This window comes from Anser brachyrhynchus, assembly GCF_964034855.1.
Source record: "Anser brachyrhynchus genome assembly, chromosome: 2".
NCBI lineage: Eukaryota > Metazoa > Chordata > Aves > Anseriformes > Anatidae > Anser > Anser brachyrhynchus.
Genome location: NC_137695.1, coordinates 80,860,022 through 80,875,027, shown reverse-complemented (window position 1 = coordinate 80,875,027; position 15,006 = coordinate 80,860,022). Strand labels below are relative to the sequence as shown.

Below are 15,006 nucleotides of genomic sequence, written 5' to 3'. Positions count from 1 at the left end.
TACAAAGTATTTCAAGCAGCTAACACCCATAGATTTCTGAGTCAGTCAGTAAACTAAAAGAGCTTCTCAAGATTTGGGCCTTTTTTTCCTCTTTATTATATATGAGTATGCCAGCTACATCAGGTTGTACTTGCTATGACAGACACTACATAACTGAACAGAAAAGAGAAAATGGAGAATTAAAAAAATTCACAGCAAATTTTTATTTCTCCATTTTTGTCCCAGAGGTGTAACTTCACTTCTGTCACCCTACTTCGTCTTCTTTAGCCAGAACAGTCAGTACTCTGTTTTTTTTGACCAGGTCACCAATAGTACAGACAAAGAAGGAAGATCCCCCACTCTGGAACTACAAGCTACAGAATACCCCAGAGTCCTCCAGGTCATGGCAAGACATGGAGGGTTTTTCAACACACTGTACGAGCCTTTGCATTGCTGTGGAGCTTCTGCACTCAAGTAGCCCTACAGACCTCCCAGAGCTTCTCATCTACAGGTAGTAATAATATGTTTTGATTGCTTCAATAATGTTTCATATCCTAAGCTTTTAGGTAGCTAATGCTTAGCGTTGAGCTTGAAATAAAACCAGCAGACGTGTATTTAAGCCTACAGAAAATTCACCACAGTGAAAATGTAACGAACATCACAGTCCCTATGGATGTTGAGATTAAAACATGGTGGCTGAGGGTGCAAAGAAGAGAGTGCCTTGCTCTTCCTGCCGGCTATCCGACCAAACAGGCTGTTGCTTGCAAGATCCAGGCCGACTTGGGTTCTCAGCTCACATTGCACAGCACATGCTCAGATTATGTTAACTTTTCTTAGCTACAAAGATCCTGGCATGAATACTTAATGAAGGCACAGGCCTGGATATCGTTAGGATGACAGCCTTTTAAAGACAGTGCAGACTGTTCAGCAAATTCACAGCTCTCTGAGCTTGTGTTTTGTTTATTCCACACCAAACTACTCCAAACAATAAAAATGGTGGTGAAAACTGAGTATTTTAAGTAACAGCAGCTTCTACAGACAGATTAAACAAATCCTATTAATGGAACACAGGACTTATTCAACTGGAAAAGGCCACGTAATTTTTATTATACAATACAAATGAAGTTACTCATAGATTTTGTAGCTTTCTGGCCAGAGTAAGTACCTAGAAGTAGTAGCAAAAATATATAGTTTTCATTTGTCTCAAAAACAGCCACTTGTTCAAACTTTATGTCCAGAGAGAAGCAATAAATTCCTTATTATCCTTGGTAAAGCAACATATTAATATAGCCCAAAGAAACAAAAACTTCAAGACCCCTCCCTGCTGACAAAGAGGGGAATTTAGGTCTAAATTTTAAGATTTCACAGTTTTGAGAGCTCCAAATCAGTAGCACAGTGTTATTCAAAAGTCATGACACACCATATGTAAAACTTTTATCCTGGAATCATGTCAAGAGCCTCCTGACTCCTCTCAATTACTTGCATTGTACTCCACAAGCATCCCACTGAGAACCAGTTACAGAAACCCAGAAATTGTCTGAGAAGACAGCTGCCCTGGAAACACACTTACCATTCGAGGAAGCATACAGGGCTTTAAGAAAATATCCGCTGATTTTGAGAGTTACCAGTTGATTTCGTTCACAGTGTAACACTTCAACATTGTTAAAAACTGTCGCATCCAGCTCTCCAAGTTTGTTGTCTCTGAGATCCAATTGGGTCACATGGTGCAGAAAGTCTGTTTCATCAGCCTCCAATCTCCTAATTGAATTTAGTCTTGCAGACAAAAAGGGAGATTAAATGTAGCTACATGACAGGACCCTGCTGACAAACTAATGCTCACTCTACAATTGGTTGCATTGGATTAAACTAGCATGCTTCAAGGTTCTGATCAAGTTTGACCGTACATATTTTTCTCTACATCATGTGATTTTAAAAGCAAGATGGATCAGTTCCGTTGTTTTATCCATCATGACAAACGAACGATGACACTGAGCTCCTTTCTAAACTACTTTGAAAAACATTGATAAAAAGCTCTGCAAGAAGGTAAGTATTATTTTTATTGTGTCTGGAAAAATAAAAGATGATCTGGCTGTTACTTGTGCCTGATACTATGGAAAAGAAAATAAAACTGCAGGTGTATCATGAGCGTCAGCTGGAAAGGTCTGGTAGATATGAGAAATCTGCAAATATTGGTGTCTCCTGCCTTATTAAAAGGCCAAACTGAGATTTATGAATTCCCATACTTGCCTCTTGCTTCACCATGTTCCACAGTGAGCAAATTCAGAGACCTGAAAAAGGGGGTTGAAAGAAAAAGCAAAAACCCAAGACAAGGCCGTCAGAGAGAACAGGTTTTATCATAGCTTCACTGCAGTGCATTAAAGCTGCCAAATAGTCAGCAATTTCTGGGGAAGTTACAAGCGAAATAGTACTATTTGTAACAGCAACATTTGAGATGGCAGAGCACTTCAAAGAGTGCCGTTTCAAATTCTCAGATCTGACCAGAACACTAAAATCAGTCTATCAGCTTCTGTTGGCCCATTATGCCTCCCTAGTGAGGATGAGGGCACCTACCTAGGGTTTTGCTGTTGCTCTTTCTTTCAGAAGTTGTCCTCTGCATAACAGCTTTATAATTTCAAAGTAACTACATTTTTCCATTAAAATAAATCAGGGAATTTGCCCCCTCCACCATCACAGGCTTCTTTTTCTGCTTGCAATTTACAAGGCAGTGCTTACTTCTGATTTCACTAAAGCAAAACACTTCACAGTACAGCAAGTACAGTTTACAAACATATTTGACATGAAATAGCCAGGGCAGCTTTACAAAGAACTAATGTTCTCTGCTTGGTGCAGAAAGGATGCGGCAGACAATGAAAGGGCTCTATAAACTGCACAGCTGGAACTCAAGGCAATCTCAACCACAGCATCTCTACTCCAAGGCCAAAAGCTAACACTATTGAAACCCTGATCAGTACTGCTACATTAACTAAAAGCTGAACCACTGAAATAGCTGGTGTAGATTTCAAGATTCTCTTTGCTTTTTACAACCTTCAGACCTCACACAAATGGGAAGCAGATGATCTTTGAAAAAAGCACCAACACCACAATGCCACAATGGGCCTAGGATGTGAAAGCTTCTGTTTTCCCTTGTGTGATCAGAGGCTTCTTTTCCTGTCCCCTGTTCCTCAAACAACAGCTTGTAAAAAAAAAGTGATTAAAAACACAAGGCGCTTCACAGATGTCTCTGAACGCGTTCAAAATGAACTAAAACATACATGGTTTAATTTTGACTAGAAAGACAACAAAGATAATTTAGGGATAAAAATCAAAGTTTCTTATATTTTTCTTCTATGCTTCTCCTGACCGTTGATATCAGGCTCTAGAATCAGGTGGTTGACACCTTGAAGAAGTCATACACCTGCTTTTATACTTTCACAATATATGGCCTTTGACTGCACAAAGGTGAACTGCATCAATTAAACACTGGACTTTAATGAAGGACACAAGAAAGTGAATCAAAAAAAAGCTAAAACTGTAAGGGAGCTGACTCTGTCTTTTCTTTTAACATACAAGCTCACAGACATGTTTTAACCCTACCAAATACACTTAAGAATTCATTAGTCTATCTCAGCTATTTTCTTAGCTAACACATACTTATGCTGGCCTTTCCTTGAATCCAAAGTCTAACAGCTACGCAACAGTACAGTACACTAAGTTTTAGGTTCAACAGCTTAATTTAACAAAACAGTTCCAAAATACATTATTATTTGGACCTCAGGGTCCAGGCTGAGCCTCACTCAGCTGATTGCAGAATCTGGTTTGTCCAAGGACAGTAAGAAGAAAGAACCAACACAGACCAGAGCCTTTTGCAATAAGGATCTCTTCACAATCTGCTGAAAGCATCGATAAAATACTAATTGTGGACTAGGCTTTGTAACATACCAAGGAGCATTAAGCCATCTATTTTTGTCTTCTCAATTTACCTTTTCATCATCTTACACATCTGTAATATTTCAAATTGAAGCTTTTGGGATCAAGGGCTATCATTTATATTATCCTAATAGTGCACCAACTAGAACTGCAGAAGTCAACAGTGTCCCAGGCTCTGTTTCATTTGAACTTTCAGTGTAAATATTATTTTCCTCCAAAATTCATTTGCCTAACCATCAATTGCCCTAAATATTACCTCTTCCTCAAAGAAGAGGGCTAAGTCTCTGCAAGTACTGTGAGTTAACAGCACAGTCCACGGTTCAATGGATTCACACAACGGATTCATACCCAGGGGATATTATGACATAGGAGAAACTGTTTCAACACCAGTGATTTAGATTCACTTATTCTGCCTCATTTTCAAATACCTACCTTAGGTCCACGTGTTTAATATGAGGCATCCTTTTTAATGCTTGTAAGTTGAGGGTATCCACACAGTTTCCTGACATGCAGAGTTTATCCATGGCAGTCAGCTTTTCTAATACTCCTGGAATGTCAGTGAATTCATTGAAGGACAGACTCACATAGCTGAGCTGATGCATATGCTCCAATTCATCAGGAAGGGACTGGAGAAAGTTACCATCCAGCAAAAATGTCTGCAAGCTATTACAGGCAGGGGAGGGAAAGGGAGAATGAAGGAAGTGAGTGACCTGTTAAATCCCATTTCCTTCCTATAAACACACAAATCTGCTGTGGTTACAGTGAAATAAAATATACAAAAAGGCAGAAGAAATAAAAACAAAGGAATACTGCTTTAACATCTGCTACAGAAAATACTGAGCAATTAAAAGCCTTGGTAACTACAAAATGCAGGCCACGCTAGTAGGAACATCACATCTTCAAACATCTCCACCCACAACTGTGGCCTGTGTGGTGACTGAAGCACATAATCAAGGACATTTAAAGATCCTCTTCACCATGAAAGGTGACACTTGTGTCAAATACTGGGGACTGGAAGAGCTTCAAGACACAAAAGGTGCTTCCTCTCTACCTGCAGCTCACAACTGCTTCAATACAGATCTACAAGACAGTTCGCTGTGACACAACCCAGTTAAGTTTAAATCACTTTTCATAGCAAGATTACATACAGAGTCATGAAAGTGTTGGTTGCCTTTACTATCAGGCAGTGTATGTTAAGTTTTAAGAAAGTACTTGCTTGTGCATCTCGCCTACAGCTGCTGGAACATTTCTAAGGGCATTGCAGGACACGTTGAGTTCAGTCAGGGTTGGGATGCTGCAGACCGCCAGTGGGAAGTCTCCTAAATTATTATTGGAGAGGTTAAGGCTCTTCAACTTAGTGAATCTACAGAGAGATAAGAAAAAAAGAGAAAGAAGTGAAGCATAAAACATACCAAGTTGCCTTACAATAATTAATACAAGGTAAGTTTGGTTATTTAAATAAAAATGACATGCATTTTTAGTTTATGTACTCAGAACAAGCATGGAAACTTCTAGACACTCAAGTTCAATGCCACTTGCAAGAGTTCACTCATGTGAAGCTGGCATGGGAGAAACAGGCCCTCCTGAACTAAATGTCTACAAGTAACACAGAACAGACCCTTGCCATCCTTACTATGTATGTCATTTCCGAAGAGGTCTTCCATTGCATCTGATCCCATACTGAAACACTGCTGTATCTCTGAACACATTCCTTGCTACTAAGACTGTTAACAGTAATTTGCTAGTAAGACAGTAACACTGGTTACAAGGTGCAGGAACTTTTCCACCTATTTCAACAGTACATTTTTGTGGTTCAGTTCAGCTCCATTTGTGCAAATAGATACTGCCTTTCAGCCAAAAATGTCATCAAAATAGGTTGGTCCGAACAGAAATTGAAAGTGTACTGAATTAAAGCAATAGTTAGCAAGACTTCTACAGCAATCGAGTTAAATCCTTAGGGTTTTGATTATGTACTATTCGTTGGGATGGCACACTAATTCCAAAATTTTGTCCTCAATGTGTCTCAGAACTCTTAAAATCCCCTTGATTTATCTAGTAGCAAAGAAGTAACTTGCATGTGCTTGCCTTATTAGAAATGACCAAAAAGACTGTTTGAACCAAAAAAACACACATACAAGAAGAGGACAATCCAATTAGCCAGCCTGAATGTTCAGCAACGTTATTATGGTTGCCTAACAACCACTGGAGGTATGCCTAAAGGCAAGTAAATGGATGAATGAAAAGATCTGTGTCGGGTTCCGATAGATGAGAGGAAGTTTCTTCTCTGGCACGGTTTATGCCAGGACATTTTATTTAGACTTAATTTTCCCTTCATTAACTCTCAAGTCCTTTATTTGTGCGAGCAGGCTTTTATATAACACAGTAATGGAAGCAAAACTGTACCTATGAAGTCTTTTATTTCACGAAAGTGACCTCTGATAGTAGGTGCCAATGCATTCACAGCCTCTGCATTGCCCAACGTATTCTCATCTCAAAACACTTTGCTCTCCCCCAGCCAGAAAACAAGGACAGAAAACGCATCAAGTGTTGAACAGGTTACAAAGTTTTAACACAAGAAGACTCTTAAAAACCCTCACCAGCTATTTCAATTAACTGGTACACAACCTTCGGTATCGGCCAGATCAAACTCATGCCACTAAATAAAACTCAACATGAAAATGTTAATTATTGCCTTTGGATCTCTTATCAATGGGGGCGTGGATTTAACCCCAAAGTACAGACTGTAAATACACTTAATATTTACAAAGCCTTCCAACAAACATGGGAATGCTGTGCTCTCTATTGCTATTTCGGTGCAAAGATGGGAGAAGAAAATAAGGAAAAATCACGGCCAGTTATCACAGATTTTGAACAAGCTGTGCTATGCTGGAGGCAGAAGTTTGGAACAGAGTTAGACGGAAACTAAATGAAATCCTGCAATCAGATTACCGCTGCAGGGAAAAAAATGCTACTGTGCAGAAACAATGACTAATGCATCTCTAGAGGGAGAACTATAAAATAAAAAAAGGAGGCTAGGGTAAGCCAGCTAACGTTAATGAGGGGTACTAGCCAGAAAAAAAAAGAAAGAAAAAGAAACATTTTGAATAAAATACCTTCCTATTCCTCTATTTTAGAGAAGGGGCTTAAAAATCCTGAACCTAGAACTAAAGCTCACAATACTGCATTTATCTTGAAGACAACTGTAGAGTTCAGCCAAAGATGCATCATTGCTCTGAAACCTGGGGTGATTCTGTGACAGAACAGCTGTCCCACAGCTTCCTCAAAGTCAGGCTCAAATACAGTATGAGTGCTCCAAGCAGGAGAAGTGAGGGCCTATAGAAACGACGTTTCAAATGAGAATTTTTCAGTATTCAAGTAAGTGCAAAAGTAGTGGTGAACACGAGGTCAAAAATAAGTAAAAGCTGCTGGAGAAGCCACAAAATGCAAACATTCCAGCTTTCAAGTCAACCATGAAAAAAAGAATTAACTGATTTAATAACCAGCATTGAGACTACAGACTTTACTCGTGCCACTCTGGAGTCTCAAGAACAGTTCAGGGCTTTTGCTCACTAAACAAGTGAAAACCACAAGCTACTAGAAGACTCCAAATACAATCTCGAGATAAAATTACCAAAGATCAAGCTGTGACATAGAGGAAAGAGGATTTGGGGTGGAGAGATAGGAAGGGAGGAGGCTAAAGAAAAAATTTGTTTACATCAAGAAATTCCAATGCAGTGTTCAGCTTCAAGATTTTCTGCATTCTTGTGGAAAATTATCTTATGTCAAAGGAAAAAAATTATTTGTCTGTGTATTACATCTTTACTATCCTAGTGTATGTTTTAACGTGTTTATTAAGGGTCTTTTGTGAGTTAATTTGTTACGTTAAACTTTTAGTTAACCTGATTACTAAGGACATGAACCAGACTGGTCAACTGATCTATATAACATGTAAGGGAGGATGCGCAGTACTGCCAGTACTGGGTATTCACTGAAAATGCACATATAATGCTTCTGTCAAATAATCCACAGAGGTGACTTTAAATGAGGTGATGTTAAATAATATTTAAAGGAAATCTGAAAGACAGACACAAACTTGGTTAGTATTAAATGGCTAATTTAAGACAACTGACAGGACATTTTCTTCTTACTCTGCAAACATGTTCACTTGCAAGATGTTAAAGACACATTTCTTCTCACGGAGCAGTGTCAATTACAAAACTATTCTAAGCAGAACAGGCAGGTACGTGCCCGAAGTTAAAATCTTTAGTCTGCCTCTCATCTCTGGTCACTCACTTCATGCTATCCACACCACAAACAGAACAGTGTAGTCCCATTATGGAGCACTGCCATGCCGCATATTAAAATTCTGAATTGTTTATAGTGCTTATTCTATTTGGATAGATTTATAGTCAGTAGCACCAGTAGCACTTGTAGCTTGGATATAAATAAGGTACGAGAAAAGTATTTTACAGACTCCAGTTTTCTCTTGCTGCTGAGTTTGCAGCGGTGGGCTTCAATCATTTTACAGAACAACATCCCTGCTGTTTTCTCACCCCCAAATCTTGATTCCTCCCAGAAGCAGGGGAACACATCAATGTTGTCCCCACATGTGTTGTTTGTGGGAAAGAATTGCTCATTTGAGGCATGACAGTGTAATCTTCTTCCACCTTCCCTAGTTCTACATTTTGTTAACCTTTAAAAAAAAAAAGCACTGCTTGACATGTTACGTTCAGTTAGCTTGCTAGACCTTCTATTGTAATGACCAGTACAGAAATACTCGCTCCTCTGGCATAAAAGAGTCCTATTTTAAGGCAGAGCAAATTGTTACACGTCAACCTTTTCCTTTAAACATGCAACATGACTGAACACTAATTGCCGTAACTGAGCCCAAAAATGCCCAATAACTTAATCCTGAAGCTGCCACTTCAGGAGTGGCTTTAGTTTGACATATGCAAAATGAGGAAAGGGGCTAACAAGAGCAGTTCCTATCATGGCAAAGCAACACGCTGATACGTCAACTTCAAATTCAGGTCTACTTGGTGTACACAGGAGAGGAAACACACAGTACAGCGCTTGTGTTCCAGTATGCTTGGAGGGGGGAAAAAGTGTATTTGAGATGACCATACACAGTTACTGGAAGACAGCCATAAAAGCCTAGCCTGACAAAACCAGTCTTACCTCACTCTTACCAAAAGCATTTAAACATTGGTGATTACTGCACCCAAAACAGAACACATGGCTCAATAAGGAGCTCAGCCGAAGGAAAGCAATTGCTTTCCCAGTCCTAACTCCAGTATTTAGGGTGTGGTGGCAGTTGAACACCATTTCAAGCAGCAGCACTGTCCCCCAGCTCCAGCATCGCTTACTAGCACAACTATCGCGCTCACTTGCCCAGCAACACCCTGGCAAGCATTGGCACTGAACTACGAGTTTCCACCTTCATAAACACCACATCATTAAACCATTTGACTATTCTGTAACCTCAGTTTCATGCACTAAATGTGATAATCTCAAGCAGCATGTCACTGCACTTTAAGACCAAGCAATTGGCAGGCTGGAAAATTTCTTCCCTACTCCTCAACCTCCAGGGTCGAGCTAGGATTTAACTACATCCCACCCTGACTTACGATAAGCCTAGCTGCTGGGTTCACACCAGTCAGGTCGCTAACACTGCTCCTGCCTCACTGTCTAGGAACATGAATGTTCTCCGAGCGATGACTGCATTTCAAAGCACCTATTTACTGCACTCTGAGTTTGTAAGGAGAGCATGGGGATGCCTAAGTTATGGGTTTTCAGATTAAAAGCAGCTATCTTATGGTTGGAAGTAAGCAGGAATTTCAGAAACACTTGCATTGGTATCTTTAAGTTCTCTAGCCTTCTCATACCCTACGGAAGCAACTTCAAATTATTGCCACTAGCCCAGAAGAATTCCAACTGAGATGCCAGAGAGGACAGATGATTTCTAAAGGGGCTCTAGGAAAGAAAAGGTACCCATTGATCTTGAGATAAAAACCCACATAATCACTGTTAATAATTAACAGCCACAATCAGAAGAATAATTTGTTATTCTGACAAAATTGGCAAGCATCATTTTGTTATTGTTAAAGCAAACTTCTTGGTTTATTACATCCCCCTCTTTTTCTTTATTTTTTATTTTTTAAATCAGTGCTGAAGTCTGTGATAGGCTTATACTGGAAATCCACACACTGGCAACTTCCTTTTCAATATTAGCAAGGAAACAGTACTCTTGATGTAAACGGTCTTTTCCAACAGTGACTGAAACAATTATGTATAAAATGGGCCTAGCCCACTGAAACAGAGCAACAGTAAATAATGACTGCAGTTTATTAACTTGCTTGAAACCTAGAGTGATAGTACTATAGTATATAGTATAGTACTATAGATAGTGCAAAACTACTAATCCTCAATTCTTGTTCACGTTTCAGAAAAGGAAATGTGAAGTTTCGCTGTAGATTAGGGAAAAAAGTTTGGAAACAGTGTACACAACTCTTAACTTCATGGTTAAAATGTATCAACCAGTATAAAAAAGTGTAACCAATAAAGTTTTTGACAACTTAAGACAACAGAATGTCTTCAGTTGTTCCACCTGTAGGATACAGTGGCTAAAACCCCAAGGGCTTTAAGACAAACTCTGACTCTGTTGGGATATTATCACAGAATATGTCATTAACTTCTAGTAAGTCACCAACTGGGGAATCTTTCAACTAAGACCCCTCTTCTACCCCCAAAATCACCATTACTTTATTTAGAAAAAAACTACAGTGAGGGAGAACAAGGATCAAAACTTGCTGTGTTGTTCTTCAAACACACAAATTTTCAGACTACTTTCACATGTAGTATGAAATATGTATTTTCCCTGGTAAGAAAAAAATACAGATGCTGTATATACTTTTCAACATTCAGACAGTTCAGCACAGAAATTCACAGCACCTCACTACTACAACCAAGCTGCTTCTGAGAGTTTACTCAGTGGGTCACTGAAAAGCTGCTATTTTTTTCTTTGACATGCCTTTTGTTTTGACATTTAGCATCCCTGCACATCTACTAAATTACCACCGAAGGTATTTTATTACGAGGAACAGCTAGCACCGAGCGCTGGTTATAGCGAGACAAGTTTTCCTAGACTGCCTTGCCAACCAGATTCTATTAAAAATTGTACCAGGAAGACTAGGTATATGAAATGCCAATACATTTTGTTCACAACATCTAAGCACATGGATATTTCTAGAGCCTTAAATACTTCTGGGCTTGATTCATTGGTGCTGTGCCCTGTGTGTGGCTGCAATTAAAATTGACAATTTTGTATAAAAGCCAACAGTACCAGACCAGAACAACAGAGATTTTACAGTTGCTTTGCAATGGTTTGAGAGAACAAGAGTGAGGAAAAATGATTTTTGGTTTATCCAGTCTACTTTTACCTCATAAAACCCCCAACAGTTTGAATATTATATTATTAAATTAGAGGAAAAAGGGGAAAACGTCAGACAACTAGCAACCTGTGTTTCCATGAATGATTGACTTTCCCTTGTTTTGCACATGCTTTCACTATTAGGACTCACTAATAATTTCAAAGGCAGTGCTCCCTTCTTGCTAGGTATTTGTGGTTTTACTCACTGTTTTAAGGTAGACTTACAGCAGTAGACAAGCTGGCTCAAAACTTTCTTGCAGCACAAGGAAAACTCAAGTTTTTCCACCTCAAAGAGGAAGATAACTGATAGAGCACTGAAAGAACTGGAAAAATCTAACATTCAGCAGGAGCTATCATCTTACAAAATCCTTTCCTCTTGCACAGCAATGGGAACAGCAGCAGCAGCTTCCAGCTACTTACTTCCTGGCTAAGTAGCTTCCAAACTTACTTCCTGCCACCTGTGCTGGATGAAAATAAGGCTGGAGAACATCAGCAGTGGTAAAAGGAAGGTCAGAGCCAAAGGGTAAGAGCTTGTGAGGCATTGCTCTGATCCACTGAAATACTCCCAGCTACCCTTCCTAATCACTCAGACCTTTGCTCCAGAAGTTCATGGATCTTCCAGTGCCTTCTTGGCAAGGTCAAAGCAGTGGAGGTAGAGCAGACTATCAGACACTGACAGAATGGGACCAGTTCTTCTTCAAAAAAAAAAAAGAGGCTTATCTGTTTCATGCTACCTGTTTTGCTATTTCTCCAGAATTTCCTTATGCAGAATCACAGAAAACAGGAGAGGTTTTTTTTTTTTGGTAAACTGAACCCCTTCACACTTTCACATTTAGGCCCACATTACTGATGAAAATTTTAATAATTTATTAATGCTTTCAGCAAGACTTATTTGCTGTTCCTACAATTGCAGCACTAAGAAAATATTAAACAAAGAACATCATCCACCATGTTATTTATAAATGCTTTCAAATCCCAGACAGAATTAGCTGTATATACATGGACAGAAATATTTAAGTATTTACTGTACAATTTCTAATACTTAAAAAAGGAAAATGATAAAAATTAAAATAAAAATATTCATTGTCTTTGTTCACCATCTGACTTCTGCTAAAATTCCACTTCTTATTTGGAGATCTATACCAATATTCACAGAACATTTAATCCAGTATTCCTCTCCAGACTGTTCATAAACTTGGAAGCACTGCCTGCTTTGTTTGTAAAGCAGACCTGCTGGGTTCATTCATCTTCCGTTATGCCAAATTTTTGTTTTTCTAGAAGAAAACTAGAATTATATAAAATACAACAGCCCACATAATTCATCTTGCATTTTTTGGTTCTTTTTCTAAGATGAAGGGATGTAGAAACGTGGTTGAAAACATTTCATTTGAACAGGACTATGCACAAATACAATCCGGAGGTACTCTGCAATTCAGTTACTACTGAAATTAAAATCACAGGCTTATATTTACTATGGAAACATTAATCTTCCAGCATACAGAAAGACTGCTGATTTCACAGTTCTGGGACACACACATTAAATCATTCAGATCACTAGTAGGGCTGCTGTCCATCCATTTCTTACATTCTTGATGAGCTGCAATGGACAGAACACCTGGAAGGTCACAGTTACTAGGAAAAGATGAGGTTTGAACAGAGAAGACAGATGACAGGAATCTGGCTTAATTTATTAAATCAGGGCTTTCTTTGCTTGAGAGAAAAAAACTCTGAAGCGAACTCGCACACAGCATTGTCCCTACCTAGAATGCTGCTGATGGACAACTCAGCAACTCATTCTCTCACATGAGTAACAGATTGAAGGATTACAGCCTAGCCTCAGTAGGTAGGTGTACAGCAACACATTCTGAAAACTGCATTTCTGCATTTTATATCGAAAATAGTTTTCATAAAAAAGAAAAACATTGAGTTTCTTACGAAAGCTGGTCTGTTCCTAGCCAGCACACAGTTAACCGATTTCTGAAGCATTACAGTCTGTCCATTCCTCCACAAGAGGAGGTACTCTTTTTATAAACCAGCATCACTTTGGGAAAGTTCTTGCAGACCAGTGGTTACTTGGCTCCAAGGGCAGAGGAAGACCAGTAGAACCAGTAGACCTTACCTTTGCAATTCATTAAGCACTCTACTTGTAGATGGGCTAGGGTTTAGCCTCAGGAAGTTCTGCTTTAAATTGAGATGAGTGAGGTCTTGGCTATAAAACAGGTTGGCAGGCAGTTGCTCCAGGCTGCAGCATGAAAGATCCACTGAGCTTATGCGCTGTGATGCAACCTGGAAGTCAAGAGGTACACCAATACATTAATACTGTAACAAATCAAGAGCATTTCCTTCAGCCCTACTAGCATGAGATAAACTGGTTTTAACCACAACACAACTCAGTGTCAGCATATGCAGCTAATTCAACCGTTTACATCACTTGTAGAAGTTAACCCACAATCTTGTTCCAACTCGGTGCTAAAACCAGGTCCACAGATGGCCAGCAGGGGGAAAGGACAAAGGTTTGTCAAACTAATATGCAAAAGGAATTTATTTTCATCTATGAAAGTTATGCGATACTCTGTGACCAGAAAAACAGGTAAGAGATTTGACATAAACTTTAGTCCTTTGGTTAGCAAGTAACAGCAGCAAAAATGTACGTGCACTAGTCCTCTATATCGTGCTATGGTTGGTCAGTATATCGAGGCAAAAGGTGAGCAGAGGTAAGGGGATAACAGTCATCAACCTATCTCAGTATTACACGTCAGAAAACAAAACAATTCGTCACATTTACATCTTACTGGGAAAACAGTATCTGACCAGCAGCAAAGCACTGAGCACTCTGTTCTTCTCGCTAAATTAGAAAACTGGCCAAGGGTAACTGATAAAAATGTGATGAGAACAAAACAGATTTGGGAGCTTACCACTCCTCCAGAAAGAAGACAGAAGTCTGCAGATGCCAAAGAAATCATACTACCTAGCACTACGAAAGGGCTAGCGTCATTCCACAGAGATCTATAGGCAGCAAATTCAAACAGGAACTCCGTACCTTACCAAATCTCCAAGATACGACTGAGTGAACTACAACCTGCCACTTTATTTACTTAATTAAAAAAAAACAAACAACAGAACACTGCCATTGAGAATTGTTACTTGTATTTTCTGTCCAATACTATTAAGCAAATCCTTTCAAAGTCTTGGGAGTCATGGAGTTACCTCCATCAGAAAGTATGAAATACAGTACAGTGAGGATGGTGGGCTAGGAGGAGCAATCACGTGCTAGAAGAGTAAGAGATGCTTTTGGAGCAGACATGGCTTAGATCAAAGGAGAGAAAGCAAAGAAGTTCGCTACTATCTTAGACTTGTGGGGCTGCACAACCAGGGCTCAAACAGTGACGCGTTCTGTCGGCTGCTCACTGCAAGAGAAGCAATCATTTTTGCCACTGGCACTTTGATTGGCCTCGCATGCTATGATTCTGGAAGTACAAACACCACATCTAAGGGACAAGAAAGAAAAACAAACAAGAAATCCTCAAACAAAGCCCAGTGGCAGTTTATAAGAGCCTCGGAACTCCAGTAAAGGAGATATCATCTAATCTTGTGGGCAGAGATACAGCCTTTTCCATGAAGGACCCTGAACACAGAAACAAATCATTTTTTTTCTGGCATAAGTGAAGTAG

General features: G+C 39.3%; 1 protein-coding gene across 1 annotated transcript in view; it reads right to left on the bottom strand.

The window, feature by feature from the left end:
• The window catches only part of PHLPP1 (PH domain and leucine rich repeat protein phosphatase 1), a 132,167-nt gene that overhangs the window by 31,203 nt on the left and 85,958 nt on the right, over window positions 1-15,006 (bottom strand). Inside the window, exons 4-7 of the mRNA XM_080578372.1 lie at window positions 13,455-13,621; window positions 5,123-5,269; window positions 4,339-4,569; window positions 1,550-1,752 (exon numbers count right to left, since the gene is read on the bottom strand). Coding sequence (XP_080434498.1) covers window positions 1,550-1,752; window positions 4,339-4,569; window positions 5,123-5,269; window positions 13,455-13,621 — 748 coding nt within the window. The remainder of the gene's footprint in view (window positions 1-1,549; window positions 1,753-4,338; window positions 4,570-5,122; window positions 5,270-13,454; window positions 13,622-15,006) is intronic.